At 50.9% G+C, this 14,319-nt stretch overlaps 1 protein-coding gene across 3 annotated transcripts in view; it reads right to left on the bottom strand.

The window, feature by feature from the left end:
• Positions 1 to 3,507: 3,507 nt before the first annotated feature.
• The window catches only part of SRL (sarcalumenin), a 54,630-nt gene continuing 43,818 nt past the window's right edge, over positions 3,508 to 14,319 (bottom strand). For all 3 annotated transcript variants that reach the window (XM_070063728.1, XM_008249591.4, NM_001082281.1), the window contains 3 exon segments: positions 9,528 to 9,644; positions 8,567 to 8,800; positions 3,508 to 6,120 (listed from right to left, as the gene is read on the bottom strand). In XM_070063728.1, the coding sequence (XP_069919829.1) occupies positions 5,309 to 6,120; positions 8,567 to 8,800; positions 9,528 to 9,644 (1,163 nt within the window). In that variant the 3' untranslated portion in view covers positions 3,508 to 5,308.

Below are 14,319 nucleotides of genomic sequence, written 5' to 3'. Positions count from 1 at the left end.
GTTGGCTTTGCTCTGGCCCAGCCCTGGCTGTTATAGCCATCTGAGGAGTGAACCAGCAAATGGAAGATCTCTCTCTCTAATTCTGCTTTTCAAATAAATGAAACATCTTTCTTTAAAAAAAAAAAAAGCGCCATTCTGAATCTTCCACCTTGTGAAAGAGGGACTCTCTTGTGATCTGAAAGTCACAGTGTCACCTAACGTGACCTTAATAAGTAGCATAGCAAGAGCTTTAGGGGGAGTCATGCATGGCACAGAATTCAGACCCTGCCACTCAAACTTGCCATTATTGCAACATCTGTCAGTCTCGTCATCTGTAAGATATGAATAAAATAATATTTACTAAGTGCTCTCTGTGAGCTGGGTACTGTTTCAAGCAAATTGTATGTACTAACTCATCAAATCCGCACAACAAGCCCTTGAGGAAGCAGCTATAAGTATTTCCATGTTATGGGTAAGGAAACTGAAGTACAGAGAAGTTAAGTCATTTGCCTAAGGCTGCCTAGGATAATAGAATAATAGGTTGGCACAGAACCTGAGTATACCCTTGTTACATCAGGTTACTGTTCTGCTTTTCATGTTGGTTTTTTTTGTTGTTTCTGTTACTGCTTTTGTGTTCTTTCCAAAGAAAAATTAAGGTGGGGCCTGCATGTGGTTCAGTGGGCCAAGCCATCACTTGTGACACCAGCATCCCATATCAGAGTGCCTCTTTGAATCCTGACTTACCTGTTTCTGATGCAGCTTCCTGGTAATGCACCTGGAAGACAGCAATGATGGCCCAAGTCCTTGGGCCCCTGCCACTCATGTGGCAGACCAGGATGGAGTTCCTGGGCTCCTAACTTTGCCCTGGCTCAGCCCTGGTGGTTGCAGCCATTTGGAGAAGCAAACCAGAAGACAGAAAAATCTTTCTGTCTCTATCCCTCTCTCCGTAGCTCTGCCTTTCAAATAGATAAATAAATCTTTTAAAAAGAAAACTTAAGGTTTCCCTGGATTGGGAGACGGTTGGGCTAATGTCATAAAGACAGGATGGGCGTGAAATGTTGCCAGAACTGGTGAACTGCCCAAGGCTTTTCACCTCATAGCTCCCTGGGGGGGGAGGCCCCTGCAGTGCCAGGCCTGGTGAAACATCTTCTGAGTCTCATCTGGGTCGGCTACCAGGCGCACCTGACACATTTTATTTCCATAGCACAAACCCCCATAATCTGCAATCCACACCCTCACGGTCAACCCCAGCACAACGATGCCCCCAGGGCGCTCTATGACACAACAAAGCACAGACACCTTCACTGCCCCCCAAAGCCCACTTAGGGGGAGGGCATGGGGCAGTGAGTTCCTGAGTGTTAGGAGGCACTGCGCTAAGGGGCTTGGGCATCATTTTGCCACAAAAACACCTGCACGTTCTTTCACGTACCATCCTCACATACATGTTTTCGCACACCTTTATCTGTGTGACTGATAAGATGCTCTCCCATTCACAGCCCTTGCAAGTGAGTGGCTGTGTTTAGAAATGCCACTGATTTCGCTTCTCCATTTTCTGTTTGTTTCTCTGTTGTCTCAGCAGCCGACTTAACAGAAGAATGGTAGGGCCGGCGCCGTGGCTCAATAGGCTAACCCTCCACCTTGCGGCGCCGGCACACCGGGTTCTAGTCCCGGTCAGGGCGCCGGATTCTGTCCCGGTTGCCCCTCTTCCAGGCCAGCTCTCTGCTATGGCCAGGGAGTGCAGTGGAGGATGGCCCAGGTGCTTGGGCCCTGCACCCCATGGGAGACCAGGAAAAGCACCTGGATCCTGGCTCCTGCCATCGGATCAGCGCGGTGCGCCGGCTGCAGCGGCGGCCATTGGAGGGTGAACCAATGGCAAAGGAAGACCTTTCTCTCTGTCTCTCTCTCTCACTGTCCACTCTGCCTGTCAAAAAAAAAAAAAAAAAAAAAAAAAGAATTAAAAAAAAAAAAAAACAGAAGAATGGTAGAGTATGAGGCTTGTGAAATAGTACAACTTTGATGTAAGAACTGTCCCATTACTTACACGTAACTTCAAAACAGACCTAACCTACTTTCCCTCTTCGAGGGGAGTTTCCATATTTCTCCCAGAAATGGTGGGAGGGCACCTGAGGTAGGTGAGTGAGCGGAAGCGGCCGTGGGAGGTCAGATTCTCAGCTGTTCAAGACCATGGACTGCAGACTCCCAACCAGAAGGCGAGCAGGTGCAGCTGTGCCCTCCTCTACAGCCCGAGGCCTACCCCCCAGCCTGAGCTGGAAGAACCCGAGACATCAGCTGCAGCCGCTGAATCCAGCCTCCTCTCTGGCGTGAATGCCTGGTGGCAGCCTGGGTGTTTAGGTCCCACGCTCCCTTTTTGGTTATTCCCAACCTCCCACTTCCTCCCCAGGGCCCAGTTTTTTCCCTTTCGAACTGTGCTCTCGGAGAGGGTATGGAATTCCTTTCAAGGTCCCCAGAGGTAAACCTCCTAGTTGAAGAAGCTGACCTCCCAGCAGGACATGGATAAGAGCAGCATGTGGTGGGAGGGGCCCTGGCCCAGGGTCACGGATGTATCTGTGAGGAGTTACAAGGAGGTTACCCTAACCATTCAGGCAGACCTTTCTGGCTTCCTCCAGCAGAGCCATCAGGTATCAGGTAGCCACACAGGTGAGTGTGACCAAAATGGGGTACCTGCCTGGCCACTGTAGGAGATGTGGGGAGGGAAACATGGAGACCCACAGGAGCCGAGGGGCTAGGGAGAGGGTCACAGGACAGCAGACCTTGGTTTCAGGACCAGCTAAGGGAGGGAACCATCTTCAGTGTCTGGAAGGCAGGGAGCAGGCATCCAAAACTAGGGCGAGCACTTCCTGGATTCTGGTCTATCCCCAAGAAACTTACAAAGTGGTCCTTCTGCCAGCTCAAAGGACGATGGAAAGTCACCTGGTTGGAGAGGACCAGAAAGCACAGGCGTCTGAGAGAGGCTGGAACGTTATTGAGACTCCCTCCCTGAAGAAGGCAGAACCAGTGGGCACCGGGAAGCTTCAGCCGCTGTCCAGGTGAAATCCTTATGCATAATCCTTTCTCTTGGGGCAATCTCTGGATCTAAGTTTCCCCCAGTTCCCAGCCCCAGGTTTCTGCTTGAAAGCTACCTCCATATCACTGGGCAGAAAAAACAGGGTCCTGACACTTGTGCCAACTGAGTGACACACCAGGGGGCAGCAGGTCAAAGTGTGGGAAGAACAGAGCTGAGAGAAGTCACAAGAAAAGGAAACTAGAGAAAAGAAGCACCCCGGGGCGGGGGGACACTGATAATACACCCCCCCCCCATAATATCCATACTTACAAGTCTGTCAGCTTCGTTCTACCTGCTCTCCCCACAGCAGCGATGACATCAACAGCTACAGGGCCCATGCAGTTCTGCATTTTTATTCCCCTGGCTGCACAGAGAAAAACAAGACGTGCCAGAAGCAGCTCCTGGGCGTGGAGGAGGGCGGGAGGGGCAGACTCCTGGGGGCAAATGAGGGAGAACGAGGCAAAGGCTTTTTTGTTTTTTAATGAGAAGAAAAGTCCAAGACAGATTCCAGCTCATTCCCAGGTCATTAGGCTCCTTGGATGCTCCTTTTAGAACTTGCTTTTTTTTTTTTTTTTTTTTTTTTTTTTCCGGGTTGACTTGCTCCTAGGAAACAAGTCCTGGAGACTTGGAGCCGCTGGTTTTCCTGGGGGAGGTTCCAGGCGCTCCACGAAGCCAAAAGCAGCGGCCTCCCTCGCAGCATGCACCAGACCGGTAACCTTCTGAGAAAAGGAATTCCTAAGCTGTGGCTCTGGGCGGCCCTCGTCTGCCTGCCTCACTTCCACTGCCCAATCCCTGGAGCGCCTATCGCTGTGCCCTCCCTTTCACTTTCCCTCTGGTCCAGAATGACCTCCTGGTGCCGGTGGATCCTGCTCCTGCTTGCTCCCAAGAGAACCCCTCCAGGCAGCCAAGCTTGGGCTGTCTCCTAGACTGCACAGACCACTCCCCACGCACCTTTCACCAAGAGGCTGCTGCTCCCCTACCTGTCCCCTCTGCCCAGTCTGAGATGGCAGCGCAGGCTGGCCATGGAGGACTCATGTGGGTTCCTCCTCTCTGCCCTCGAGTGGATGTCGCCTCCCTAGCCTCTCTCAGACCATGTACTCACAGGCACACCCGGCGGTATCTGAAGGGCCTGGCTTGCTGTGGTTCGTTCACGGACGTCTGCACAGAGTGCAGACAAGAAGCCTGGCTGTGCCCAGAACCACGGGGCTGGTGCTGGTTCTGACTCTCCTGGGAGATTCCTCCACGTGTTAAGTTTTGGTGCATCAGGGAATGGAGAAGAAAGGAAAGGAAGAGCCGTGGTAACGGAAACCGGGAAGGAACTACCCCTCTGCCAGGCGTTCCCACAGAGGAGTTGTGGAAACAGTCTCCTCTTCAATTCGGGACGTGCTGGCTGCCCAGAGACGCCCCCCGTGCCGAGGAGCAGGATCTCTGTTGTCTGCTCTGAAACCCAACGCCTTGGGATCTGAGTTTTCCAGGACATGCATTAGACAAAGACACACTGCAAACCAATTAACCCTCTGAGCCCTTCTACTTCCTCACTCCAGTCACCTCCGAGGGAAAAGTTCCCCAAATCCGCTGACCACTCACTCGCCTGCCGGCTGGGGCCCATACAGAACGGGCTGCCCAGCCAGCTTAGACAATGAAGTCAGAGAAAGGACCTTGGGGAAGGCAGATCCTTGTCCTAACCCGGGACCTTTGTTCTCACCTGGCACTTTGGTGCCACCACCACCCCACCCCTTGGGGAACCAGAAACAGGACCCAGGGGACAGGCTCAAAACCGAGCCCGATTCAGACCCCCAAGACGCACCCCTGTTGAAAGCAGTGCAAGCTCAGGAGGGGCCAGGGGCTGTGTGTGTGGAAGGAAGCGATGCGGACCTGAGCGCTGGCTATCGCTCGGGTCCTCACTACCTGCCCAGCATCCAGGGAAAAGCATGTAGCTTATTTGCTCCTCGGTGATTCAGAAGTGTACACGAGAACTTAGCTGCTCTCTGTCCCTCCAAGAGACCAAGGGAGGACCCAGGACAAGCAGAGGGAGCCTGACTCGCGTGTCAGGCCTCCTAAGTGAAGCCACAAGACAAGCACACTATTATTCACAGTTTCCACTCTCCCCCCAGACCCGCCACACCCCACCACTGGCCTGAAGGAACTCCCACACCTCCAGTGCACGACGATTCTTGCAGGAATCAGAGGGTTAATAAACCAGGACTTCTCAGACAGGACACAAGCTCATTCACCCACAGAAACTGAGAACAGCTACACCACAATCTAGTGCTTCTTGTAGCGATTCTTGGGGGTTTCGCCACACCCTGTTTTGTCACAGTTGAGAGCACCTGGATTCTTCCCGAGCCCGAGGCTCCCCAGGAGGCTGGGCAGCTCCTGGGTGATGGCCCGCTCGATCTTCTCCAGGAAGCAACCTCCCATGTAGGAGCACTGCTGGGAGAGGAGTTTGAAACTGGAAATGGGATTGATGCCAAAGAAGTCCTTATAGGCCTCGCGGTTGGGAAGGTCAAATTTGCTGACATTGGTCTTTGCCAGGATGGTCTTGAAGATGTAGAATTTATCAGGATCTTCCACAATGTCCTTAAAGACCAGCTCCCCATCACTGAAGAAGGTCATTTTGTCCTTGTAAGTCTGCAGGTAGCGGTCAACCAAGAGGGCGTGAATGCGCACCCGGATGGCGTGCTGGCGGATGAAAGCAATCTTGTTCTCCAACCTGTTCTCAATCACCTGGTTCAGGTCTTCCAGGAGGGAGATCTCTTCTCTGAGAAACAGCTCACGGTGGGTGTCAGGCTTATACTCCTGTGGCCAGAAGGAGCTGACGTAAACCCTCGGGGGCTCCGTGACGTTGATGAGAGGGGCCAAGCTCCAAAAGAGAGCCCCGTAAACCCGCATCAGCATCTGTGTGGCCAGGTTGTCCGCCTTGTTCAGGATGATCCTTATCTGGGATTCGCGCCCCTTCAGCTGACGGAAGAGGGTCTCCAGCTCCAGGCCCACGTCCAGCTTGGTGGGGTCGAAGACGACAAAGATGAGGTCAGCTCTGTCGATGAACCACTGGCACACGTCGTTGAAAGGGTAGCCTTCGGGGGACGGGAAGGAGAAGTCAAGCTGAGCCTCGCTCAGAGACCCTCGCACCTTCTTTCAGAACCAAACCATCCCACAGGCGGAAACGAGTCACAGCACTGGGGATTTTCTGGGTTTATGAAGAGTACTGAAGACTCAATCACATATCTCCTGCCCCTCGCCAGCCTTTTAACCAAGAACAGCCTGATCCTTGCTCTAATCTACAGTGAATTCCAAATCTCCAGTGAAGCAAAATACATGTTCAAAATGGAGATTTTCCTCCTGTCTAAATAAATAAATGAGTGAATACAAAAAATAAAAAGACCTGGGGCAATGGCAACAATGCTGAAAGACAGAGGTCAGATACTTGGAAGAACAGAAAGGGAAGGATTATTTGGGGGAAGAAATGAGAGTCCGGGGCCAGTGCTGTGGCACAGCAGGACCCAGCTGCCCACCTTCCCATCCAGCATCCAGCTAACGTGCCTGGGAAGGCAGCAGAAAACGGTCCAAGTACTTGGGCCTCTGCACCCATATATGAGATCAAGATGGAGTTTCAGGCTCCTGGCTTTTGCCTCACCCAGGCCTGGCCACTGCAGCTAGCTGGGGAGTGAACCAGCGGATAAAAGATTCCATTTCTCCTTCTCTCTCACTCTGCCTTCAAATACATAAATCTTAAAAAAAAAAAAAAAAGAAAAGAAAAGAAAAGAAACGGAGCCTCATGTTGGCAAAAACTGGGTGAGAATTTGGGCTTTTCTACTGATCTGCCAAGTATTCAATGTTTCTAAACTCCAGCATTTTCACTACCAAAGACAAGAACAATGACCTAAACTGATACAAACATTACTGTGTTGCTAACCATTTAGGAGAGCACAACTAAAACTGTCAGTCATACAGCAGGGACTCATTATTTCCAAATACCTTTAGGGCCGGTGTTGTGGCTTAGCAGTAAAGCCACCACCTGCAGTGCCAGCATCCCATATGGGCGCTGGTTCGAGTCCCGGCTGCTCCACTGCCAATCCAGCTCTCTGCTATGGTTAGGAAAGCAGTAAAAGACGGCCTAAGTCCTTGGGCCCCTGCACCCATGTGGGAGAAGCAGCTCCTGGCTCCTGGCTTCAGATCAGTGCAGTCCCAGCCATTGTGGCCATCTAGGGAGAGAACCAGTGGATGGGAAACTTCTCTCTCTCTCTCTCTCTCTCTCTCTCTCTCTCTGCCTCTGCCTCTGCCTCTCTGTAACTCTGCCTTTCAAATAAATAAATAAATCTTTTAAAAAATGAAATTTCTTTAACTTCTTATCCCTTCTGTTTTCTTTTTTTTAAGGATTTATTTATTTACTTGAAAGTCAGAGTTACACAGAGAGAGGAGAAGCAGAGAGAGAGAGAGAGAGAGAGGTCTTCCATCTGATGGTTCCCTCCCCACTTGGTCACAACAGCCGGAACTGCGCCGTTCCGAAACCAGGAGCCAGGAGCTTCTTGTGGGTCTCCCACATGGGTGCAGGGGCCAAGGACTTGGGCCATCTTCTACTGCTTTCCCAGGCCATAGCAGAGAGCTGGATCAGAAGTGGAGCAGCCAGGTCTTGAACCGGCACCCATATGGAATGCCAGCGCTTCAAGCCAGGGTGTTAACCCGCTGAGCCACAGCGCCGGCCCCATCCCTTCTGTTTTCTTATTTACAATGTGAGGAGATACGGAATACCTGTCATGAAACACTCAGATTTTTTTTTACAATGTCCAATTACTGATGCCTAAAATCATCCAATGTAAAATAAGGTCAACTTACTATTATATTTATTAATGATTATTAATGATAATGCTTGCTTAGGTAGAGCCAAAATGGCATTTTCACCATGACCAGGCCACCTGGTCAAATGCACCTCCGCCTGCCGTGCTTGGGACTCATCTCTGCACATAGCTTGCACAATGGCAGCTCTCAGTGGCCTATGTCACAGCCTCGTGCCTTCCAGGCCCGAAGTGGCCGCCCCTGCCACCTGCAGGCAAGTAGGCCTTGCCCTACTTAGGTAGAAGTACCCCACTTAGGTACCTCTGATGAAGCAGAAACAGGAACAGGAAGAGTTCAATACAGCAAGCCCAAGAGCCTCAGACCCAATTCAGCCCGTTGTCAAATACACCTGGCCTGGGATCCAGCTAGCCCAGGACAGCCTGGCTCCCAAAGACAACTCTGCCCCAGCTTGTACCTCCAGGAGCCGCCACAGAGAAGACTGGTCCCTGCCCCGGGGAAACGCCGATCATGGCCAAGCCAAACCCAGCCATGGGAAGTGGAAAGACGAAGTACTCCAAAACCCAGGGATACCCCGGTGAAAACGAGGAGCGGGTGCAGGTAAAGGTTGCGTGTCCTGGTGTTGGACAACACCAGCCACGTTTCCTTTCCCCTGCCCGCCTACACCCACTGTCAAAAACAGTTTCCTAAGGCAGAGCTCGCACTGTCCAGAAACGAGAGCTAAATTACCTCTTTCTTGCTGCTTGCGGTTCTCAATGATGCCTGGTGTATCCACAAAAGTGACACGCTCCAGAAGCTTGTGGGGAACCTCGATGCCAATCAGCTTCTCCAGGAAGTTCTGGCCAAACTTCTCGAGGGGTGAGAAGGAGCGGGCGCTGTCGGCAGCCATGACGATGCCCTCTATGGTTTTCAGCTTGGGTCCGTGCATGAGGACCGTGAACTCGGAGGTGGTGGGCTCGGCGCCTGCACACAGGGTGAGAACCGGGGGAGCACAGTGATCCCTGGAGCAGACCTACAGCTAGTGTGGGTGAGGAGGGGCGTCTCGGGGAGGGTTTTGTCACAATCATAGGATGTGTTTGCTTAGATGGTAGCTTCTTGTTAATTGTAACACAAGATTCGTGATTTTAGCCAATTTTAAGTGCACGGTTCTGGGGCACTAAGTGCGTTCACACTGTTGTGCAGCCATCAGCACCGTCTACCCTGCACGTGTTCCTGCAATGAAACTGCCTGCATTCACAGCAGCTCCCCAGGGCCCCCGCCCAGCCCCTGGAAGCCAGGGTTCTACGTTCTGTCTCCTCGAGCTTGTCCGCTGCAAGTACCTCAGCCAGCAGAATCACACAGCCCTTGTCCTTTTGTGTCTGGCTTGTTTCACTCAGCACAGTGCCTTCAAGGTCTGTCCACGTGCAGCCTGGCTTAGAGCCTGACCGCCTAATGTGTGCTGACAGCCGGGGGCCCTTCCTTTCCGAGGCTGTCTGGTACCTCGCTATATAGGTAGCCCACGTTCTGGTTATCCATCCATCCACTGCCGGACATCGGGTTGTCTCCATTTTTTGGCCGTTCTGAATAATGCTAGTCTGGATACTGGTGTAACTGCCAGTTTGCTTTGTTTTGCTTTTCACAACCACAGTGAAGACATACAAAAATATTTTATTTTTCATAGCACTTTTACGTACACACAAAAATCTATTACCTGTATAGAGCTGGTATCGAGTGTTTTCCAACCCAAGGAGGTAGTTTATCATGGTGGATTTACCAACACTCCACGGTCCCAGGAATAGCACCATAGGCTTGGAAGTAATTTCCCCATCTGTGGATAACAGGAGTTAGAAACAGAAGTAAACTAACAAGAGAATAGCAGTGCTGTTCTCCAAAGCACCCTGTATCCCATCAACCCTCATCCGGCTGAGTTGGGGCATTCTACATGGATCAGACAGTGTATATGGCACTCAGTGACACTTGCTACAGGAGTTAAGATGCCATATGGGATGTCCATATCCCATATCTGAGTTCCAGTTCCGCTTCTAATTCCAGCTTCCTTCTGGTGTGGACCCTGAAAAGCAGAGAAGATGATGGCTCAAGTGGTTGGGTTCCTGCCACCTACGTGGGAGATTCAGATTGACTTCTGGCTCCTGGTTGTTATGGACCTTTGGGGAAGAAACAGAGGATGAGGATTTCTGTCTTTGCCTTTCAAATAAACAATAAAAGTAAATAAATAAAAATTAAATCAAAAAATGGCAGAAGTCATTGTTTTGCCCTTGCCCATACCCATGGCCCAGCTGCCTGCATCAGCAGACCTAAGTGAATTCTCTGAACACAGAACCAGGGCTCATGTGGGTGAGGTCTCCTGGCACCATCAGAAGGAGGGGATGAGGGGAGGACAGAGCTTCCACACGGAGAGAAGTTAACTCTGCTATCCAGCCTGATAGCCCAGAAGACAGGATTTGTGTGAAGTTCACGCAGCTTTCCAGTCTAAACTCAGGCCCCACCTGTCCCCAGCCTCTGCAGCTCTAGCCGTGGTTCCTAAAACCCTCACCTCAGGCTCAGTCCAACCCAGCTTCTAGGATCACTTGAAAATATTGGCCTCCTGGGGCTGGCCGTGTGGACAGTGCGTCAAACCACAGCCTGTGATGTTAGCATCCCATATCAGAGTGCCAGTTCAAGTCCCGGCTGCTCTACCTCCGATGCAGCTCTCTGCTCATGAGCCTGAGAGGGAACAGGAAGAAGGCCCAGTTACTTAGACCCATGCCACCCACATGGGAGACCCAGATGGACTTCTTGGTTTTTTGCTTCGGCCTGACCTAGCCCCAACATTTGCAACCATTTGGGGATGGTTGAACCAACAGATAAAAGATCTTTTTCTCTTTGTTTCTCCCTATCTTTCTGTGTCACTCTGCCTTTCAAATAAATAAAATAAATCTTTTTTAAAAAATTAGCCTCCAAGGGACCAGTGCTGTGGTGCAGTAGGCTAAGCCTCTGCCTGCAGTACCAGCATCCCACATGGGCACTGGTTCAAGTCCCAGCTGCTCCTTTTCCGATCCAGCTCTCTGCTATGGCCTGGGAAAGCAAAAGATGGCCCAAGTCCTTGGGCTCCTGCACCCATGTGGGAGACCTGGAAGAAGCTCCTGGCCCCAGGCTTTAGCCTGGTGCAGCTCTGGCCATTGTAGCCACTCGGGGAGTAAACCAGCAGATAGACAACCTCTCTCTCTGTCTCTCCCTCTGTCTGTCTGTAACACTGCCTTTCAAATAAATAAAATATTTTTTTAAAAAATTAGCCTCCAAAGTCTGTGATAACTTTGCCAGTGTCTAAGACTAAACACTGAACTGGGGATCCTTGGGTTCCTGGGCCTGTGTCCAGAGGACTCCAGAGGTCATGCTGGGGAGAATGCCAGCAAGGGTCATTCCAAAGTTGGGATCCCTAATAAAGAAAAGCAGAATTCTCTGGTGCTTTCAAAACTAGGGGACAGGGAGGGCTGGGCAGGAGGCTTTCAACACAGGCTGCAGTCAGTGTCACTGCCGATTCACAGGCCTGGGCCCTCCTGTCCCCCCCCCCCCCCAGCTCCTCTCTGGACTGAGGCTCGGAGGATCAGCTCTGCACAGTGGAGCACTAAATTCCCATGACCTCTTCATCTCACCAAGCCTGGGAGACAGCCCTCAAAACAGGTGGCCCCCAGCACGGCATTTCGTGCAGCGGCTTAAGTTACTGCTTAGGACACAGGCACCCCCTATTTGAGTGCCTGGTTCAAGTCTCAGCTACACTGTCTCTGATCCAGCTTCCTGCTAATGCATTGTTGCTAGGAGGCAACAAATGGAGTTCTGGGCTCCTGGCTTCAGCATAGCCCAGTCCTGGCTGTTATGGGCATTTGGGGAGTGAACCAGTAGGTGGAAGATACCTCTCTCTCCCACTCTGCACTTCAAATAAAATAAAAATAAATAAATAAGATTTAAAAAGAAAAGCAAAGGCCCTAATTTTTTGTTTTCATTAATTTCTTATTTAATGTCTTGATTCATAAATCAGTAGTATAGGGCCGGCGCCGCGGCTCACTAGGCTAATCCTCCGCCTAGCGGCGCCGGCACACCGGGTTCTAGTCCCGGTCGGGGCGCCGGATTCTGTCCCGGTTGCCCCTCTTCCAGGCCAGCCCTCTGCTGTGGCCAGGGAGTGCAGTGGAGGATGGCCCAGGTGCTTGGGCCCTGCACCCCATGGGAGACCAGGAAAAGCACCTGGCTCCTGGCTCCTGCCATCAGATCAGCGCGGTGCGCCAGCCGCAGCGCGCCAGCCGCGGCGGCCATTGGAGGGTGAACCAACGGCAAAGGAGGACCTTTCTCTCTGTCTCTCTCTCTCTCACTGTCCACTCTGCCTGTCAAAAATAATAATAATAATAAATAAAAAATAAATAAATAAACATAAATCAGTAGTATAATAAAGTAAACAGTGAAAGGCCTCCCATCTCTGCCCCCAACCTGCTTTGTCCATAACCAGAAAAAGGTAACACTGCTAATTTCCTACATGTCCTGTCAGATATTCCGACACACATTTAAGCAGTAGCCACAGAAACCCACACTCCCCAACTTTTACAGGGCACGGATATGATACACCTCCGGCCGCATACCTTAGTTGTGATGCACTGGTTCTCTCTCTGGGGTGACTTTCTTTACATCCTAGAGGACCAAGCTGCTGCCTCGTAAATAGCAGGTGCACCTCTATTACCTCCAAGGGCTGAAATGGCCCTAGTCCTGCCCTGCCCAGAAACACACGGGAGCCGCTCCTGTCTCCGTGGATGTCAGCTCCTGACTTGACAGCAGGAAGGGAGAGGATGGCTGAGAAAGCAGCAGGAGGTTCCAGTCAGAGCCACCGGGATCTCACAGAAAGTGGCTTCACCTGCTTTCTGGACGCGGGACCCACAGCACGGAAGACAAACCACAAACTGGGCCTCCCTGGGCGGCTGCCGCCCCAGCTCTCTACAGCAGGGGGCAGCGCGGGCTCGTGCAGGCGAGATCGCACCGGGAGCTGGCGGGAGACTAGGGACCAGGGCCAAGTGCAGAAAGTTGAGACCAGGCGCTGGGAAGCCCTGGGGCAGCCGGCAGCCTGCTTGCGCTGTCAGGGCTGTGGTTTCCTATCTGGACCATGCCCTTGGTCTTGAGCCGGGAGAGAAGGCGGGTAGCGAGGGCGGAGCAGAGCCGCTGGAGGTTGTGGAACCTCCACCAGGTTGTGTCCTCTCTGGAGCCCGGAGAGAACTGGCGCTGAGGGGCGGGGCTTCCCTGGGAGGAGAAACAGGAAGCACAGTCCTAGGTCCCGCTGTGTGACCGGGAAGCCTGCACTTCTCTGGGCACCAGGCTGCGCTTCTGTCGAGTGGGACAAATATGAGAAAACTTCAAAACATTCATGGAAAATCCACGTTATAGAAAAACTATGCATGGTTTTATATTTCCTGGCACAGAAATAAACTTGTCTTGTAATTTCATCTTCCTTGACCTGTTGGAAGTCCCCTCTATGCATAACCTGGGACACTGCTACTCACTTGTCGAAACAGAATCAAATGAGATCATGTAGAAATAGCCAATTAACATGGGAAGAGATCTGCCATACCACTCACAATCAAAACAACCTGGATACCACTGACAGTGTTTCCACAGTGGCGTAACAGTAAAAAGTGGCACTCCCCTCTTTAACAGTAGGAGCTCTCGCCCACTGTTACTGTGAGCACAACTGTATATAGTCTAAGGTAATTCAGCAGCAACTATCAAAACGTTTAATTCCAATGTTCCATTTTTAAGAATTTCTCTACAAATATACTTGCATGAGACACATACTGATTCTAGTAGTGTTTGGGTCATTTTTAAAAATGGAAAATGCCCCATTATCCATCAGCCAGGGACTAGTTATACAGAGCACGGTGGATTTGTGCAAGATAGGGGCAGGCAGTAACAGATGAATAGGGTGGTTCTACCCACACACGTGCACATAGAAACACACAGGCACGTGGACATAGGCACATGCACACACATGTACACATACATATACATGTGCAGACACGCACACTCAACATATCCCCATGCATGCAGATGCACACAGCACCACATCTTTGAGAAAGGAAGATATACTCTTGTATGCTCACACACGCAGAGGGAAATGCCTGCAAGTATTTACAAGCAGTAGCAACAGTGGGTGCCTCTGGGAGTAGAAATAGAGAAGTTGGAAATCAAGAAGAATTTTTACTCTTCACGTATGAGATCTTCAAAAATTCCATGCTGTCTCCCTCTCTCTCTGCCTTTCAAATAACGCTTTTAAAAAAAAATTCTATGGAAAATGTACATTATAGGAAAAGTATACAAGAATTTCAAAAACTTTTGCACCAAAATAAACTTATCTTTTAATATAATTTTCCATGAACCTTCCAAAGTATCCTCATATACTATTTTGCAGTATTAAAAAATTAATAACAAGTATTTCTTGTTTTATTAATTTGAAAACCAATTTTTAAGAG

This window comes from Oryctolagus cuniculus, chromosome 19, assembly GCF_964237555.1.
Source record: "Oryctolagus cuniculus chromosome 19, mOryCun1.1, whole genome shotgun sequence".
Lineage (NCBI taxonomy): Eukaryota > Metazoa > Chordata > Mammalia > Lagomorpha > Leporidae > Oryctolagus > Oryctolagus cuniculus.
This window is presented reverse-complemented; position numbering and strand designations above follow the sequence as displayed.